This window comes from Oryctolagus cuniculus, chromosome 2, assembly GCF_051225735.1.
Source record: "Oryctolagus cuniculus isolate XC-2025 breed Fujian yellow rabbit chromosome 2, ASM5122573v1, whole genome shotgun sequence".
Taxonomy (NCBI): domain Eukaryota; kingdom Metazoa; phylum Chordata; class Mammalia; order Lagomorpha; family Leporidae; genus Oryctolagus; species Oryctolagus cuniculus.
Window position 1 is genome coordinate 159,332,140 of NC_142868.1, and position 14,946 is coordinate 159,347,085.

General features: G+C 43.6%; 1 protein-coding gene across 8 annotated transcripts in view; it reads left to right on the forward strand.

The window, feature by feature from the left end:
* Window positions 1-14,682, forward strand: part of LHCGR (luteinizing hormone/choriogonadotropin receptor) — a 53,398-nt gene extending 38,716 nt beyond the window's left edge. Inside the window, exons 6-8 of one of the 8 annotated variants that reach the window (XM_008254430.5) lie at window positions 2,535-2,720; window positions 6,011-6,091; window positions 11,030-14,680. In XM_008254430.5, the coding sequence (XP_008252652.3) occupies window positions 2,535-2,720; window positions 6,011-6,091; window positions 11,030-12,182 (1,420 nt within the window). In that variant the 3' untranslated portion in view covers window positions 12,183-14,680. Of the gene's footprint in view, window positions 1-2,534; window positions 2,721-6,010; window positions 6,092-6,792; window positions 8,688-11,029 lie in introns of those variants that run through there. The other 7 variants (XM_008254428.4, XM_008254427.5, XM_002709875.6 and 4 more) reach the window with 7 other exon arrangements.
* Window positions 14,683-14,946: the final 264 nt, after the last annotated feature.

The following is a 14,946-nucleotide window of genomic DNA, read 5'->3' on the forward strand; positions in this document are numbered from 1 at the left end:
GATCTAACAAGTAAACAAAATATGTAGTAAGCCAAGCAGTATTGGTTGTGCAGGAGGAAAATTTGCCTGGTTGTGGGGACCAGAGTTCTGGAGAGGGTAAGGGGGTTACCATTTTTAAAATGTTAAATGTTTAAAAAAAAAAAAGCCTCTCTTAAAAAAAGGATATTGTCCTGAAAAAAAATGTAACTGCAGCAAACAGGAAACAAACAGGAAAGAAGTGAGAGGGCAGGCTGTGTGACTATCTGCAGGGCAAGCACTCCAACAGAGGGCACAGCGCCAGCAAAGGCCCCGAGGCAGGATCTTGCATTGTGTATTGGGAGAACAGCGAGAAGGCCAGGATGGCCAAGCGATCCAGGAGGAGGATGAGAGACCCGAGGCCAGGCGGGTGCAGTCATGGGAGCCTGGGGCCGCCGTGAGGACTTTGCCTTTCTCTCCAGTTTGGAGGTCTCATTTGTCCTTCATATCCTAGATCCTGCAGTGTCAACACCTGGCGCCATCTACCTTCTTTCTCCCACCATTATAAACCCCAACTCTCCCTGCCAGCCAGCTCCTGCCACTGTCAACTCCTGACTGTCTGCTTTCTGAGTCCCACCAGCTGTCAACTCCTGACTCTGCTTCCTACCCCTCCACCATCACACCCTGGCTGTGTCTAGTCCCCGACTCATGCTGGAGAAGTTAGAGTGCTAGAGAAGGCTGACTGCTATCAACCCTGGAATTCATCTACTTCCAGTTCCTGCCACTGTGCATCTGATTCTGTCTACTCTGAATTCCCACCATCATCAATCTTCTATTCTGTCTGCATCCTGGCTCCCATCGGAAATGCCTGCTCCTTTCTGCTTCCTAATTTCCACCACCATCAGTTCCATCTGTCCACTTTCCACTCACCGTCAAGACTTCTGCTTACAATGGCATCACTAACGCCATGGCTCCTGCCCACTGCGTGCTCTGCTGTCTCCCCACTCCTGGCCACCCTTCCCTAGAAGTCCCTTTCTGTATTTCTCATACTCACAGTACAACAGACTCAGAACTCCCAGGTCGAATGTTCTCCCGTCTAGTACACCCTGTGATAGCTGGAGCTCTAACAGGAAGCTGCCACCTCACTGGCCCGTAGACACAGAGATGTCTCTGGCTCAGGCGTGGTATGTGCCTGAGTAGCTGTGGCCTGACAAGCCCTGCATGGCCATCTTTCTTGAAGAGCTGCTGAGGTTGGCTGATCAGAAGTGATGGTGCACGTTACAGACACGCACACTGCTGTGCAGAGAACACAGGACCAGACCTAGGCCTCTTCCTTCCAAGTCTGTTTGAGCAGTATTTGGAAACATCTCTTCTGCCAGCTCTTCCCACACTGGTCTGTCACTGAGACAGAAAATCCACTATCAGAGATTTACTGTCTTGTAACCAAGCCTCTCCGTTTTCTAAGATCCTCATTTTAAATGTGGTCATTCAGAAAAACAAAAATACCTACCAGGTCTGCAAGGAGTCCTGAGCTCAATCCCTAACCTGTCTGAGATAAGAACTACCAAGTAAGATGAGAACTGTGTCTAAATAAACAAGGACCCCAAAGCAGCCTAATCCAAAGTCCCTAGAGCAAATTCTGCTGCCTTAAGAACTGTTCCACAAGAGACAATGCCTGTCACCAGTCCATGCTGTCTACACATCTGCCGAGGATCATCTATTAATCCTCTTCCATGCACTGGGCACTAAATATGGGGGTGGAGTGCTGGCGGGGGTGTGCGAGTTGGGGGGAGGTAGCTGTTTTCCTGGAAACTCCCTGAAGCATCAGTAGCAGTCACTTAGAAGAGGAACAGGCCTTTACAATTCTCACTGACCCTCCTCCTGCAGCGACCTTGTTTGGAATTGTCTTGGACATTACTTAGAGTCTTCTAAAACCAAGGTGTTCAGGACCTCATTTGCAAAGCCTGAGCTTTCCAGACAGTTCTGTGCTTGCGAGGGGGCTGCTGGCTGGCTTTGGACAGGTGATCCAGCTGCCAACGCGGAACACACATTCTGCTTCCCGAGCAGATGATGGCTCCTGCTGCACAGAGCTCTTGAGAGAGGAACCGGCCTAGGCGTCAGGACCATCACCACCACCACCCCACCCCCACCCCTGCAGGCTTGATCCAAGACCCCGACCTCTGAAGCCCACTTTCTACCTGTGGCAGAGACAAAGCTGGTGTCACTGTTTGTGCCTGCTGTCTCACAAAGCAAGCAGTTCTTTTAACTTCTGCCAAGAAGAGAGAGGAGAGGGGGAGAAAGGAGTCGAGAGAGGAGAGAGAGGGAAATAGTGAGCAATGCAGGTACAAGGAGCTATGTGCAGCCTTGAGAGGAGGAAAGGGGAAATGAAGGTGGGGGGGGAGGGGATGCAGTTGTTTTAAATTCCGACCTGAATGAGACTCACTGAAAGAGAACTAGGGAGAGAGAAAGATGGAGAAAAGATTTCTCAGACCCTAGAATGATGCCACCGCGGAGGGGAGGTTTCACTCTGAGTAAAATGTGTAGGTAAGTAAAAAGCCTTTCTCCCCTTTACCATCCAGGGATATTTCCTCCACCAAATTGCAGGCCCTGCCAAGCTACGGGCTGGAGTCCATTCAGACGCTAATTGCCACGGCATCCTACTCCCTCAAAAAACTGCCATCCAGAGAAAAATTTACCAATCTCCTGGATGCCACGTTGACTTACCCCAGCCACTGCTGTGCTTTTAGAAACCTGCCAACAAAAGAGTAAGTAAGAAACAAAAGGGAAGGCCTGCCGGGCTGCACAGCACTCCGCTGGTCCGCAGCGCCCAGCTCCACAGCCCGGGGGTCTCCCTCAGATCCTGGAGAGAAAAACGGACTGTCCTGTTTGCTCATGCAAACTGCTGCCAACCAGTCAGCCCACCCTGCAGCTCCGAGTCCTTGGGAAGCAATTCAAGGCTAATTGATTGATAGACTATTTTAACAATTGCAAAATGGAGGACAAAACTGACATCTCCCAGACCGGTTGGTCCTCGTCCTTCTCAGAGAGCACTGGGGGCAACAGGCTCAGGAGGGAAAGATTTACTTAATGGCTTAATCTGTAACAACAACAAAATGGACACAAAGCACTAGAAAGTTATTTCTCTCCCAGCAGAGGAACATCTTCTGTCTCCCATTTCAGAACAAAATCTCAGATCCCGACAGATGAGCTTAATACAGGAACAGAAAGGGCAGGTGCTCCTGGCTGGATTGTTCCCAGTGAGGGGCATCTTATTCCTGATTCACTTCAACCCAAGGTGGGGCCAGGGCATTGTCTACCAAACATTTTTGGCTGAGACACATGGGGAGAAATCCCCTTTTTTACCTTACAGCCTTGTACACATGTCACATATGTAATGGAAGTAAAAGAAAGGCAAGAGTAAGCCTTTTAACATGTGATATACTCTTATGTTTTGTCTATTTCTTTTTAAAATTCTTTAAAATTTACTTATTTTAAATGTGGGGCGGGGGGATCTCTCATACACTGACTTCTCAAATGCCCACAATAGCCAGGACTGGGCCAGGCCAAAGCCAGGAGCCAGGAAAATAGTTGAGGTTTCCCATGTGGGTGGCAGGGACCAAGTTACTCAAGCCAGATCCTGCTGCCACCCAGGGTGCACATTAGCAGGAAGCTGGAACAGATCAGTCACCTGAGCGCAGGCATGCTGACATGCAATGTAGGCGTCCCACTTGGCAGCTTAACCACTGTATCAAATGCCCACCCCTTGTCTATTTCTTGTCTGTTTTACTGTTGTTGCACTTGATTGTTTTCTTGACCCAGTAATGGGTCACAGCTCAAAGTAGGAAAAAAACCTGCCTTAATGGGTTATTATGCAGCTTGAAGAGATATTATCAATCAATTATATAAAGCACTGAGAAAGTAACACAAGGCTGCTGCTGTCTTTGGAATCAACCTATTCACAATTAATTAATCAGCATATATCTGTGCTTTGTACAGGTAGTCCTAGTTCTACCTGAAGCATTTGGAGTAACTGATTAGACAAAACACTTGCTGTGTTCAGAAAGTCATGCACCATTAACTCAGGACATTAACTGAGCACTTACCATGTTCCAAACACTGTGCAGAAGTCTGAAGTAAGTAAGTAAGATGAGTAAGAGCTCAAGCCAGCTCTTACTGTGTGTGGGCAACCCACACAGCAGCCAAACTAAGCTCACTACAGCAAGCGCTAGGACAGAGTGCTCTAACATTGAGGAGGAAGAGTTTCTAAATGGTAGCAGGGCTCGTGGGAGGCTTCTAGATGGAAATGGCTCACGCGGGGCCTTAGGGAACAGGTAAGAGTTGGCTACACAGGCCTGGGGAAGGCTATGCCGAGCAGACTGGCTCAGGGAAAGACACAAAGGCAGGAGGCAGCAGGTGCAAGTCATTCATCCCAGCTAGAACAAGACGACTTCCAGGTTCACAGAAGGAGAGAACCCAGGAGAGGAAGCAGGGAGGGGCAGGTCACGGTGGGCTCTGAGTGCCAGACCAAGTTGGATAAAAGACAGGAAGCCATGAAAACTTGAGAATACTGATATTTGCTTTTATAAAATATCACTGTGGCAGCAGAATAGAGGGCGAGACAGAGGTGAATGAAGCTGGTGAGAGACCAATTAGGAGAATCACACAGATGCTGGTTTACAACCAAGCTGATTCTGGACCCTACACTTTTGCAGCAAGGAGGTCACATCCCTTCTGAGATTACTGGCATGTAAAACGTTTAGTTCAGATGTTTGCATCCTAATAGATCAAAGAGACTACCTCTGAGCAGCAAAAAGGAAAAAAGAGTACAGAATTATGAGCCAATGTCAGGATGAGATGCAACATAGCTACACACAGACTGTCATAATTGGAATGAGAAGCTTTAACCAACTTTCTAGCTAATTTTGAAGCCTTAGGTACCTGTGAGGATGGACAGACTGAAGTTGAGCCCCTGGGATTTTTGTGTAAACTCTGAGTCATCCCTGTGCCTGGACAGGGTAGATGGCCCCAAGACCTCCTCGGCTCTATGAGGAAAACTGCTAAGTCAGAAAGCACCCAGAAATGTCCTCTGAAGGCGCAGAGTACCCACATCTCCTAACTGTGGGTCTGTTGACACACGACATCCCTAAGCCAGAGTCAATCGCACACGTGTGTACACACACTATTTGATCCAAGTTTGAGGATTTATGATCCTAACCCAAAATATCAAGCTGATGAATTTTTGAAAGGAATTCAGTAGGTCAAGTAAGTCCTGACATATTCCCCACCACTTCTGTCCAAAGTTATGCCTCCAAGGAGTTCTCTAATAATGGAGATGATTTGTCCAGATGGACACATTTGTCCAGTTTGAATGGCCTCATCTCTCCTTCCTCCGTGGTACCTGCAGGCCCCCAACCTTGTTCTCCTTTTCCCTATTCATTATTCATTTTAGGTTTCGTCTCCAGGTAAGAAATCCCTTTGATAAGAACAAGCCTTCTTTTATTTCCTTGGTATTTCCTCCCTTTGCACACGCTCAACTTCCGGGGGGGGGGGGGGGGAGCATCCACCTCCATGTCTGCGCATAAGGCAAAAGAGTATAAAATTCACATCATAATGTCAGCCCAGCATCTTCAAGTGCTTACAAAAGAAACCCAATTAGAATTGAAAGCTATGAACTCCAAATTGTTATTTGTTCATCAAGGCCAATGTGGAGAAGAGCAAGGTAACAAGCAAACCTTAATACACCATAAAGGTAGGTTTTTATAACCTTTGAAAAAAATCCATGATTCAATAGGACAGATTTAAGGTTTTTTCATCCTGGAGCCCACACAAAGCACTTAGCATCCAGGAGCATTTTATCTAAGCTGGAGGCACTCTACTGACAATGCAGCAGGCTCACTCTCTCCTTGGGAAGCGTTTCCGTGAGGACAATGGTGCAGAACGTGACACTGGTGCAGCAGTAAAGAACGCAGATGAACAAAGCATACATAGGCATGATCAGCTTTAGCTTAAAGACCAGACACTCAACTGCTTTTTTTCTTGACCTTTTCTCTTTCAGACAGAATTTTTCGTTTTCCATTTTTGAAAACTTTTCCCAACAATGTGAAAGCACAGTGAGGAAATCAAATAATGAAACTCTGTAAGTATTTACGTGCAAAGAAGCCCAGGAAGTGCTATCTTGTTCTGTGTACCAATGATCTTCTTGTGATAGAAATCTTGGATGTATTTGTAAAGTATTTTTAATCGTTTAAAAATGGGAACTTTTTTCTTTGCAAGCACAATCTCATGGGGCTTGTGTAACTTTGACCTACTTAAAAAAACCTCTTAAACATCTACCTAAATGTTCATCCTACAATTAAATTGTCCCCCCAAAAGCCATAATTTTATTTGTTTTGATGTCACTGAAGGCTGGTATAAATGATAGCGTCATTTGTAGGAATTTTCACTAGTCACACGGTCAGCATCCTACAAAAATGGACTGACTGCAGACACAGCTTCAAGAAGCGCTACTTTCCTTCAAAACAGATGAGGACCAACCTGACCACTATTCAACCAAGCTTAAAAGTCATTTGAATGCCATTATTACGATGATAGGGTGGTAGGTCCCTTCCTATGCTGTTCATCTGTAAAATGCTTCCTGTTGGAGATGCCAACTGCTTTGGCATTTATCTTCAACTGTAAAAGAACAAGCCTCAAAACTAACCCCAGCTTCCCTATGCCACCTTTACTAAGATTTAGGAATTTTATTATTCCCCCATGTCCTCAGGCTACAAAACCAGATGCCCCCAAGGACACCTTACCAAGCCCTTTTTCCTCTATTTTGTCCTTTCATTCTCCAAGTTCCATAGAGGCAACAGGATGGTGTGGTGGAAGGACACCGGGCGTTGGGGCTCCTCGGAACTGGATATGCATCCTTGGCAGCAACACTGCTGTGACACCGGGTATCACTGGACACTACTTAGCCTTTCTTTTTCCTCTCATCTATCAGGAATACAGAAGTATTATTTGCTCTTCAGAACCATGAGAGCTTGTTAATAAAGTGATGGTGCCTACAACAGACAGGATCATTCTTCCTCCTTTCCTTTCATTCTGGTTGGACACCATCTATCCTCCAGTGTTCCTTTCCTATCCCTCCACCCTTTCCCTCTCAGTAAGCTGTCAGTCACTGTCCATAGAACGCTTTTACAAACATATGATTTTATTCCCATCCACAGGAAACCATATCTGGGTTCAGTAATTGGGAGCACCAAGGGGTGGTTTGGGGGAAGGAGAGACTTTAACCTCCATCAATAATTCTCATAAGTTCCTATCCCAGTTCTTCCTAAATGAGCATCCGATCCTAAATTTGCTATGCTAACACTGCTTTAAGTCCCCTAATCCTTAGCATCCCAAAACTATCTGAAATCAATGCACAATCTAAATCCAGCGGGCATTCCCTGTGGAAACAATTTTTATGATAAATCCCCCCCTCACTTTCCATCATGTTTATTCCTGAGACACTGGTATTTAGAAATTCTAGACCAGCCATTAAGCCTTCTTGTTCTAAGATAACATGGTATCCTCAGTGCTATGGGTAGCCCCATTGTCCTCCTAAAAGTCCCATCTTTTCTCCTTTCTTTTGAGCAGTGTTGCTACAGCTTCTCCCTCGCCTAACTCAGTATTACTAAGCCCTGTAAGTCCATTCACATGCCCTGTCAAAGCCTCCCTGCTGAGCTAACATCAGCTCCATGCTGGCTTTGTCAGCAAGCATGACGCTTGTCCTTCAGGACACCAATGTAAGCAGCAGCCGGTGAGTATTTGGTCTGAAGACGAATCACCAAGCAGTAAAATTCCTAGACGTATTTCCAGGAGAGCAGAGAAAGGGAGGGCAGAGAACTGGGGGCAAGGCGAAGGGAGAAATGTTGACTGCTTATTGATATAAATGTATTCAGAAGTTATGGCAGAATTTCTAGGGTTTTCAATTAGTGCTTCTTGCAGCGGAAGAACTTTTGATAGGGGAAAAGGGTAAAGGAAGTCAAGGCAGCAACTACTGGAATATTTTCACCCGGTTTAACAAAGACTATTTTGTGGGACTCAGTCAGAGAACTTGCTTCAAATTCTGACTCCTGAGCTCTGTCCCTAGAGAATTCAAGTCAGGGTTTGGAGTAAAGCCAGAAATCTCCCTTTTTTAAATTTAAGTTATACAAGTTTCATGTATTTCATATGTAGAGATGTAGAAACATAGTGACACTTCCCACCCTACCCTCCCTCCCACCCATGCTCCAGCTTTTCTTCCACTCCCTCTACCATTCCCAACTCTTAAGTTTTACAAATATCCACTTTGTTTACTTAATGATCATAAAGTTAACCCTACACTAAGTAAAAGAGTTCAACAAATAATATGAAGAAAAAAAAAAGTATTCCTCCACAGAAGAGACAAGGACTGTAAACAATCATGGAATCTGGTGACTCAGATGGAGGTGGCCCAAGTGCCACACTTTAAAGACAATACTGTGGAACAGTGAGGTTGGTGAAGCCTCGTGCTGACACTGTGCTCCAAGGAGACCTTGGGCAGGTCATTTACCTCCTTTCATCCTGGTTCCCCACGTACTAAAATGAGGGGCTCAAGGAGATGGTCTTGAGGGACCTTTCTAATGCTAAGAAATTAATCATCTATTTTCATAGTTGCATACAACCATCTCTTCTCTTTAGAGATTAAAAAACAGGTAGCAACGTTAATGTGATATGAAGCACTGTGTCCAAAGGTATTTAGTAACAAAACAGAAGATGCTCCTATGCAATCCGTACATAGCGCAGCTCTTCTGTAGTGCCCTGTTAGTCTCTCTCATGTCTCTCATAATTTTAACATCTTTTTTGGAGTCCCAGGCCACAAATTCCTTTTTTTTTTTTTTTTTTTTTTTTTTTTTTTTTTGACAGGCAGAGTGGACAGTGAGAGAGAGAGACAGAGAGAAAGGTCTTCCTTTGCCGTTGGTTCACCCTCCAATGGCCGCCACGGCTGGTGCGCTGTGGGCCGGCACACCACGCTGATCCGATGGCAGGAGCCAGGTGCTTCTCCTGGTCTCCCATGGGGTGCAGGGCCCAAGCACTTGGGCCATCCTCCACTGCACTCCCGGGCCATAGCAGAGAGCTGGCCTGGAAGAGGGGCAACTGGGACAGAATCCGGCACCCCAACTGGGACTAGAACCCAGTGTGCCAGCGCTGCAAGGCGGAGGATTAGCCTAGTGAGCCGCAGCGCCGGCCACAAATTCCTTTTTTAAAATCTGTGTTCTTTCCTTTCAGTATTGTATTCCTCAAATATATTATTTCATCCACTCAGTGAATTAGGTGCACATTTCCCAATACAGAACATGAGAAGTTTGGAGACTAGAGAAAAATACTCTCAATACGAGAACCCTAAGGTAAAATATATATTTGTAATAGCCTTGACTGAAAAATTATGCCCATTTCTCCAGCTCCCAAGATTATTTTAGCAGAGTGTGGGCAAACAGAAATTTGTTGAGCCTACATGCATCACACTGTACATGCTCATTGTCCCTGCAACCTGTCAGCTCCTTTCAGAGTAAGGATCATCCTGGTTTAGATTTATTCATTTCACAAACCATTTATTGAATGGACACTTTGAGCCCAAACTGTTCTAGGCACTGGGGTTTCAGAAATAAGACATAGACTTCTTCCTACAAGAAGTCAATAGACTATTAAAGAAAGCAGACATCCATCATTTAACTGCAATGTGTTTTGATATCTGCAGTGGTACTAATTGCAACCCTAACAGAGAGAAAGGATCATAAACTTACTGGGGAGCAGAATCAAAAAAGGCTTCCAAAAGGAATTTGTCTTTAAGCATGAAGAAGAATTCACCAGAAAGATGAGGAGAGGAAGGAAATTCTTGGCAGGCCAAACAAGACATACAGAGGCAAATGAGTCAAATAGTAGAACTGACCTAAGAGAATCACAGGTCATTTTATGTGATCCAAAGGAAAGCTGCACAAGGGCCTTGCAAGAGCTCATTATACGAATCCCTAATATTTATGGTGTCGATAATTATTCTACACATAGTAACACATTTAATCCTTAGCCCAACCCTAAGGAGGAAAGTGTTATTATCCCTATTTGGAAAACAACTTGAGACATTGAGGTGTTCATTAGCTATCTTAGGTTTATATAGCCTGTAAGCAGCTGTGCCAAGATGGGGCCCTGAGAGTGTCACCGCAAAGCCCATGCTCTGAACCATGCAGCATCAGGCTCCAGACCAAGGAAGGAGACTATCAAAAGGAGACTAGATTCTATCCCATGGTCAATAAAATCATGGAAAAGATTCAAATTGGGTAAGTAAAATGAACAGATCTGAATTTAGAAAGGGCAATTCCAAAGGAGCCTAACACAGAATGGACCAGAGAGAGAGCTAGAGTTGGAGAAAAGATGTAAAGAACAAACATGATTTCCCCATAAAAGAGGATGAACACTTGAACTCAGGGAGTAGCTAAGTTGGAAGGGAGTGACAGCAGAGAGACTGTCTCTGTCCTAGGAGTCCCTCTTGAGTTCACTCTCTGACTCACACCCCTCTGGTATCTATTTCACTATCTCTTCCTATTGTCTAACTGATTCTTCCTCTGCTCCTAGATTTAGCTGAGAACTTGGGTGCAAAGAAGGCTATCAGTGCCTGATGATTTCCAACAGCACAAGCCTCCCCATTCCATTTGTATGCCACTGCAAATAGCTTGGTAGCAGTCTGGTCGACAACTAAATGAGATAAATAGAAAATGCAAGGAAAGGTTCTTTTAAATTTGGAGAATAAATTTTATGCCTCTAAATCTGGTTTCCAAAGGAAATCATCCAGTGTAAACAATTTCCGGAAGTCTTTGCATCAGTGTGACGTATGGACTGGTGACTGATAAATGAATAAAGGAATTCCTACATCAAATCTAAGTTCTCAGATCATTCAATAAATGTAAAGTTAAGACTGTTGTAGCTTTGTTTTGTAGGCTTTTAAAAAACACTAAGGATGATTCTTTAATTTTTAAATACCCAGAATGATAGAAAACCTCAAGTTTACATCAAGCCAATATTCTTCCCACAGTTATTCTGCCATCTTTGCTGACAGCGAGCTGAGTGGCTGGGACTATGATTATGGTTTCTGCTCACCCAAAACCCTCCGATGTGCTCCTGAACCAGATGCATTCAACCCCTGTGAAGACATCATGGGATATGACTTCCTTAGGGTGCTGATTTGGCTGATTAACATTCTAGCCATCACAGGAAACATGACTGTCCTTTTAGTGCTCCTGACCAGTCGCTACAAACTCACGGTGCCCCGCTTTCTCATGTGTAATCTCTCCTTTGCAGACTTTTGCATGGGACTCTATCTGCTGCTCATTGCTTCAGTTGATTCCCAAACCAAAGGCCAATACCATAACCATGCCATAGACTGGCAGACAGGGAGCGGGTGCAGTGCTGCCGGCTTTTTCACTGTATTTGCAAGTGAGCTTTCTGTCTACACCCTCACAGTCATCACTCTGGAAAGGTGGCACACCATCACCTATGCTATTCAGCTGGACCAAAAGCTGCGGCTGAGACACGCCGTCCCCATTATGCTCGCAGGATGGCTCTTTTCTACTCTCATCGCTATATTGCCCCTCGTGGGTGTCAGCAATTACAGGAAGGTCAGCATTTGCCTCCCCATGGATGTGGAAACCACTCTCTCCCAAGTCTACATATTAACCATCCTGATACTTAATGTGGTAGCCTTCATCATCATCTGTGCTTGCTACATTAAAATTTATTTTGCAGTTCAAAATCCAGAGCTGATGGCTACCAACAAAGACACAAAGATTGCTAAGAAAATGGCGATCCTCATCTTCACCGATTTCACCTGTATGGCACCCATCTCTTTTTTTGCCATCTCAGCTGCCTTCAAAGTGCCCCTCATCACAGTAACCAACTCTAAAGTTTTACTTGTCCTTTTTTATCCTGTCAATTCTTGTGCCAATCCATTTCTGTATGCAATTTTCACAAAGGCATTCCGAAGGGATTTCTTTCTGTTGCTGAGCAAATTTGGCTGCTGTAAACATCGGGCTGAACTTTATAGAAGGAAGGATGCTTCAGCTTACACCTCTAACTGCAAAAATGGCTTTGCTGGGTCAAATAAGCCTGTGCAGTCCACCTTGAGGCTGTCCACATTGCAGTCTCAATATATGGCAGCACTGGATAAGCCTTGCTACAAAGACTGTTAACTGTTCTATGAGTAACTGCATTATTGAATTGTACCAAAATATGTTTTTAAAAAGTCATTTTAATATAAAGGGTTGGTTTGAGGAAATTATGTAGACACATGAGGTAAGAGACTCCTACCTAGTTCAATGACTGAATAACCATTGCCAGTCTGAAAGCTATTTGTCACGGGTATAGATGACATAAAATACAGGAGTGTTTAGAAATTTTCATAGTAATTTTGACAGCATAATTTTATGTCTTGTTGAATCTAATAAGAAAAATTGAGGTGGTATTTTGCATGTCTTTGGTTTTTTTCATTTCATTTTGTAGCAATTTTTACTGCATTCTACGAAAGTATTGGTTCCTTGCAGATAGAAATTATAAAACATAGTTTGTGAGATGCACTGTCCGGTCTGGGCACCACTAGCCACACACATGACTAAATAAAATATAGGTTTGCTGTTGCACATTTCAAGGATTTTGTAGCCATATATGACTAGTGGTTACCATGTAGGCCAGCATAGACCCAAAATATATCATTACACAGAGTTCTATTTGGACAGCACTGCACTGGGAATTTTTATCTATTCTCTATCTAGATTCTATTTAAAATTTAATGTAAGGTAAACATCCAAATGCATATTTCAGCCTATTTGCTGGATTTGGTGTTCAGCCTGTGAAGAGTAATGAAACATTAAATTATATATTGTAAACTTTTCACGGGTAGGAGCCCTGTCTCTGTTCATTTTGCTTCCCTTTCTATTACCTCAGGATCTTGGCAATGGTAACTAACAAATGCACTGAAAAACTCTGAAATTATGAAGTCTATAAGAAAAAAACTTTTATAGGGCTGTATCTTTTTATTTAAGTGAAAGACAGTATTTAAATATTTAAAATTAACTTTCATAATTTCTATCATTTGGCAGGTATTGAAAAATACATTTAATATTTATTAGAAAGTATTTTCACTTTTTAGAATCAGCTCTTACAACAAAACTATAGATTTAGTTGCAATGTTTTTGTACACTTTATATAGTTTATTAAAACTCACCATATGTTAAATATCTTTATATTTTGTATAATTTGAACCATTTAATCTTCATAAAGCTTTATTATAGATATTATCCATCTTATGTGAGTAAAATCTATTATAATTTGCTATTATAATTTGCTGAAGCTCTCAAAACTAATGAAAGCTTCAACTAGTAGTATTCAAACTCGAAGCTCTAAGACTCCAGTATCTTAATGAGTGTCTTACTGACTCCCATGTTTATAAGTAATAGCCATCCAAGTGTTTAATAATCATTCAGATTTCCTTAATTTTTCACCAACATTTTATGATCATTTTTTAAAGGTTTATTTGAAAGAGAGACAGATCTTTCATCCACTGGTTCACTCCCCCAGTGGCCTCAACATCCTTAGCTGAGCCAGGTCAAAGCCAGGAGCTCCAAATGGATCTCCCATGGGTGTAGCAGAGGCCAAAGCACTTGGGCCATCTTCCACTGTTTTTCTCAGGCCATTAGGAGGGAGCTGGTCAGAAGTGGAGCAGCTGGAACACGAACCTGTGCCTAAATGGAATGCCAGCATCACCAGCGACTTTACCCCAACAATTTGTAATGTACCAAAAAATTAAAAGAATTGTATTGTGGGGCCAGCATTGTGCACAGTATGTTAAGTCACTGCTTACAACACTGCATCCCAAATGAAGTGCTGATTCGAGTCCTGTCTGCTCCACTTCTGATCCAGCTTACTAATTCATCTGGGAAGGCACTATGAATGACAGCCCAAGTGCTTGGATCCCTTCCACCCATGTGGGAGATCTAGATGTAATTCCTGACTCCTGGCTTTGGCCTGGCCCAGCCCTGGCTGTTGTGGACCTTTGGTAAGTGAACCACCAGACAGAAGATCTTTCTCTCCTTCCCTCTGTCTCTGTGCCTTGCTCTCATTTTCTCTGCCTTTGAAATAAAAAATCTTCAAGAAAAAAGAAAAAATTGTATAATAAACATCTATGTATCACCACTTGGATTTAATAACATCTTACTATATTGGCTTCAATGCATGCCAAAATAATTATTCATTATTTTATTTATCTACCCATCAATTCATCTTATATCTTTTCTTATTCATTTCAAAGTAATTTGCAGAAGTAAGTGTTTATCTGCACTAAACAATTTCAGACTGTTATTCACCAAGGTTCAAGATTTACTGCTGGTGGAACCAGTGCTGAGGTGTAGCGGGTGAAGCCACCGTCTGCAGTGCCGGTGTTCCATATGGGCGCTGGTTCAAGTCTCAGCTGCTCCACTTCCCGTCCAGCTCTCTGCTATGGCCTGGGAAAGCAGTGGAAGATGACCCAAGTGCTTGGGCCCCTGCACCCACGTGTGAAGACCCAAAGAAAGCTCTTGGCTCCAGATCAGCCCAGCTTCAGCTGTTGTGGCCAACTGGGGAGTGAACCAGCCAATGCAAAACCTCTCTCCCTCCTTCTCCTTCTGTGTGGAACCCTTTCAAATAAATATATACATCTTTAAAAAATCATTTGTATTTTAAGTAAAGTGGACATATGGTAAAGTGGATAGATCTTAAACATATCATTTAGTGAGTTTTCAGAAACGCATACACCAGTGTGACTCAAACCACCATCAGGGTGTGAAACACCATCGGAAGTCCCCTCAGGCCCCTTTGCAGTCAGCTGCTCGCCCCCGCATTCCAGACATAACAGTTGTTCTGATTTTTCTCCCCCTCCCTGTTTTTGCCTATTCTAGAATTTCATATAAATGGAATCACACA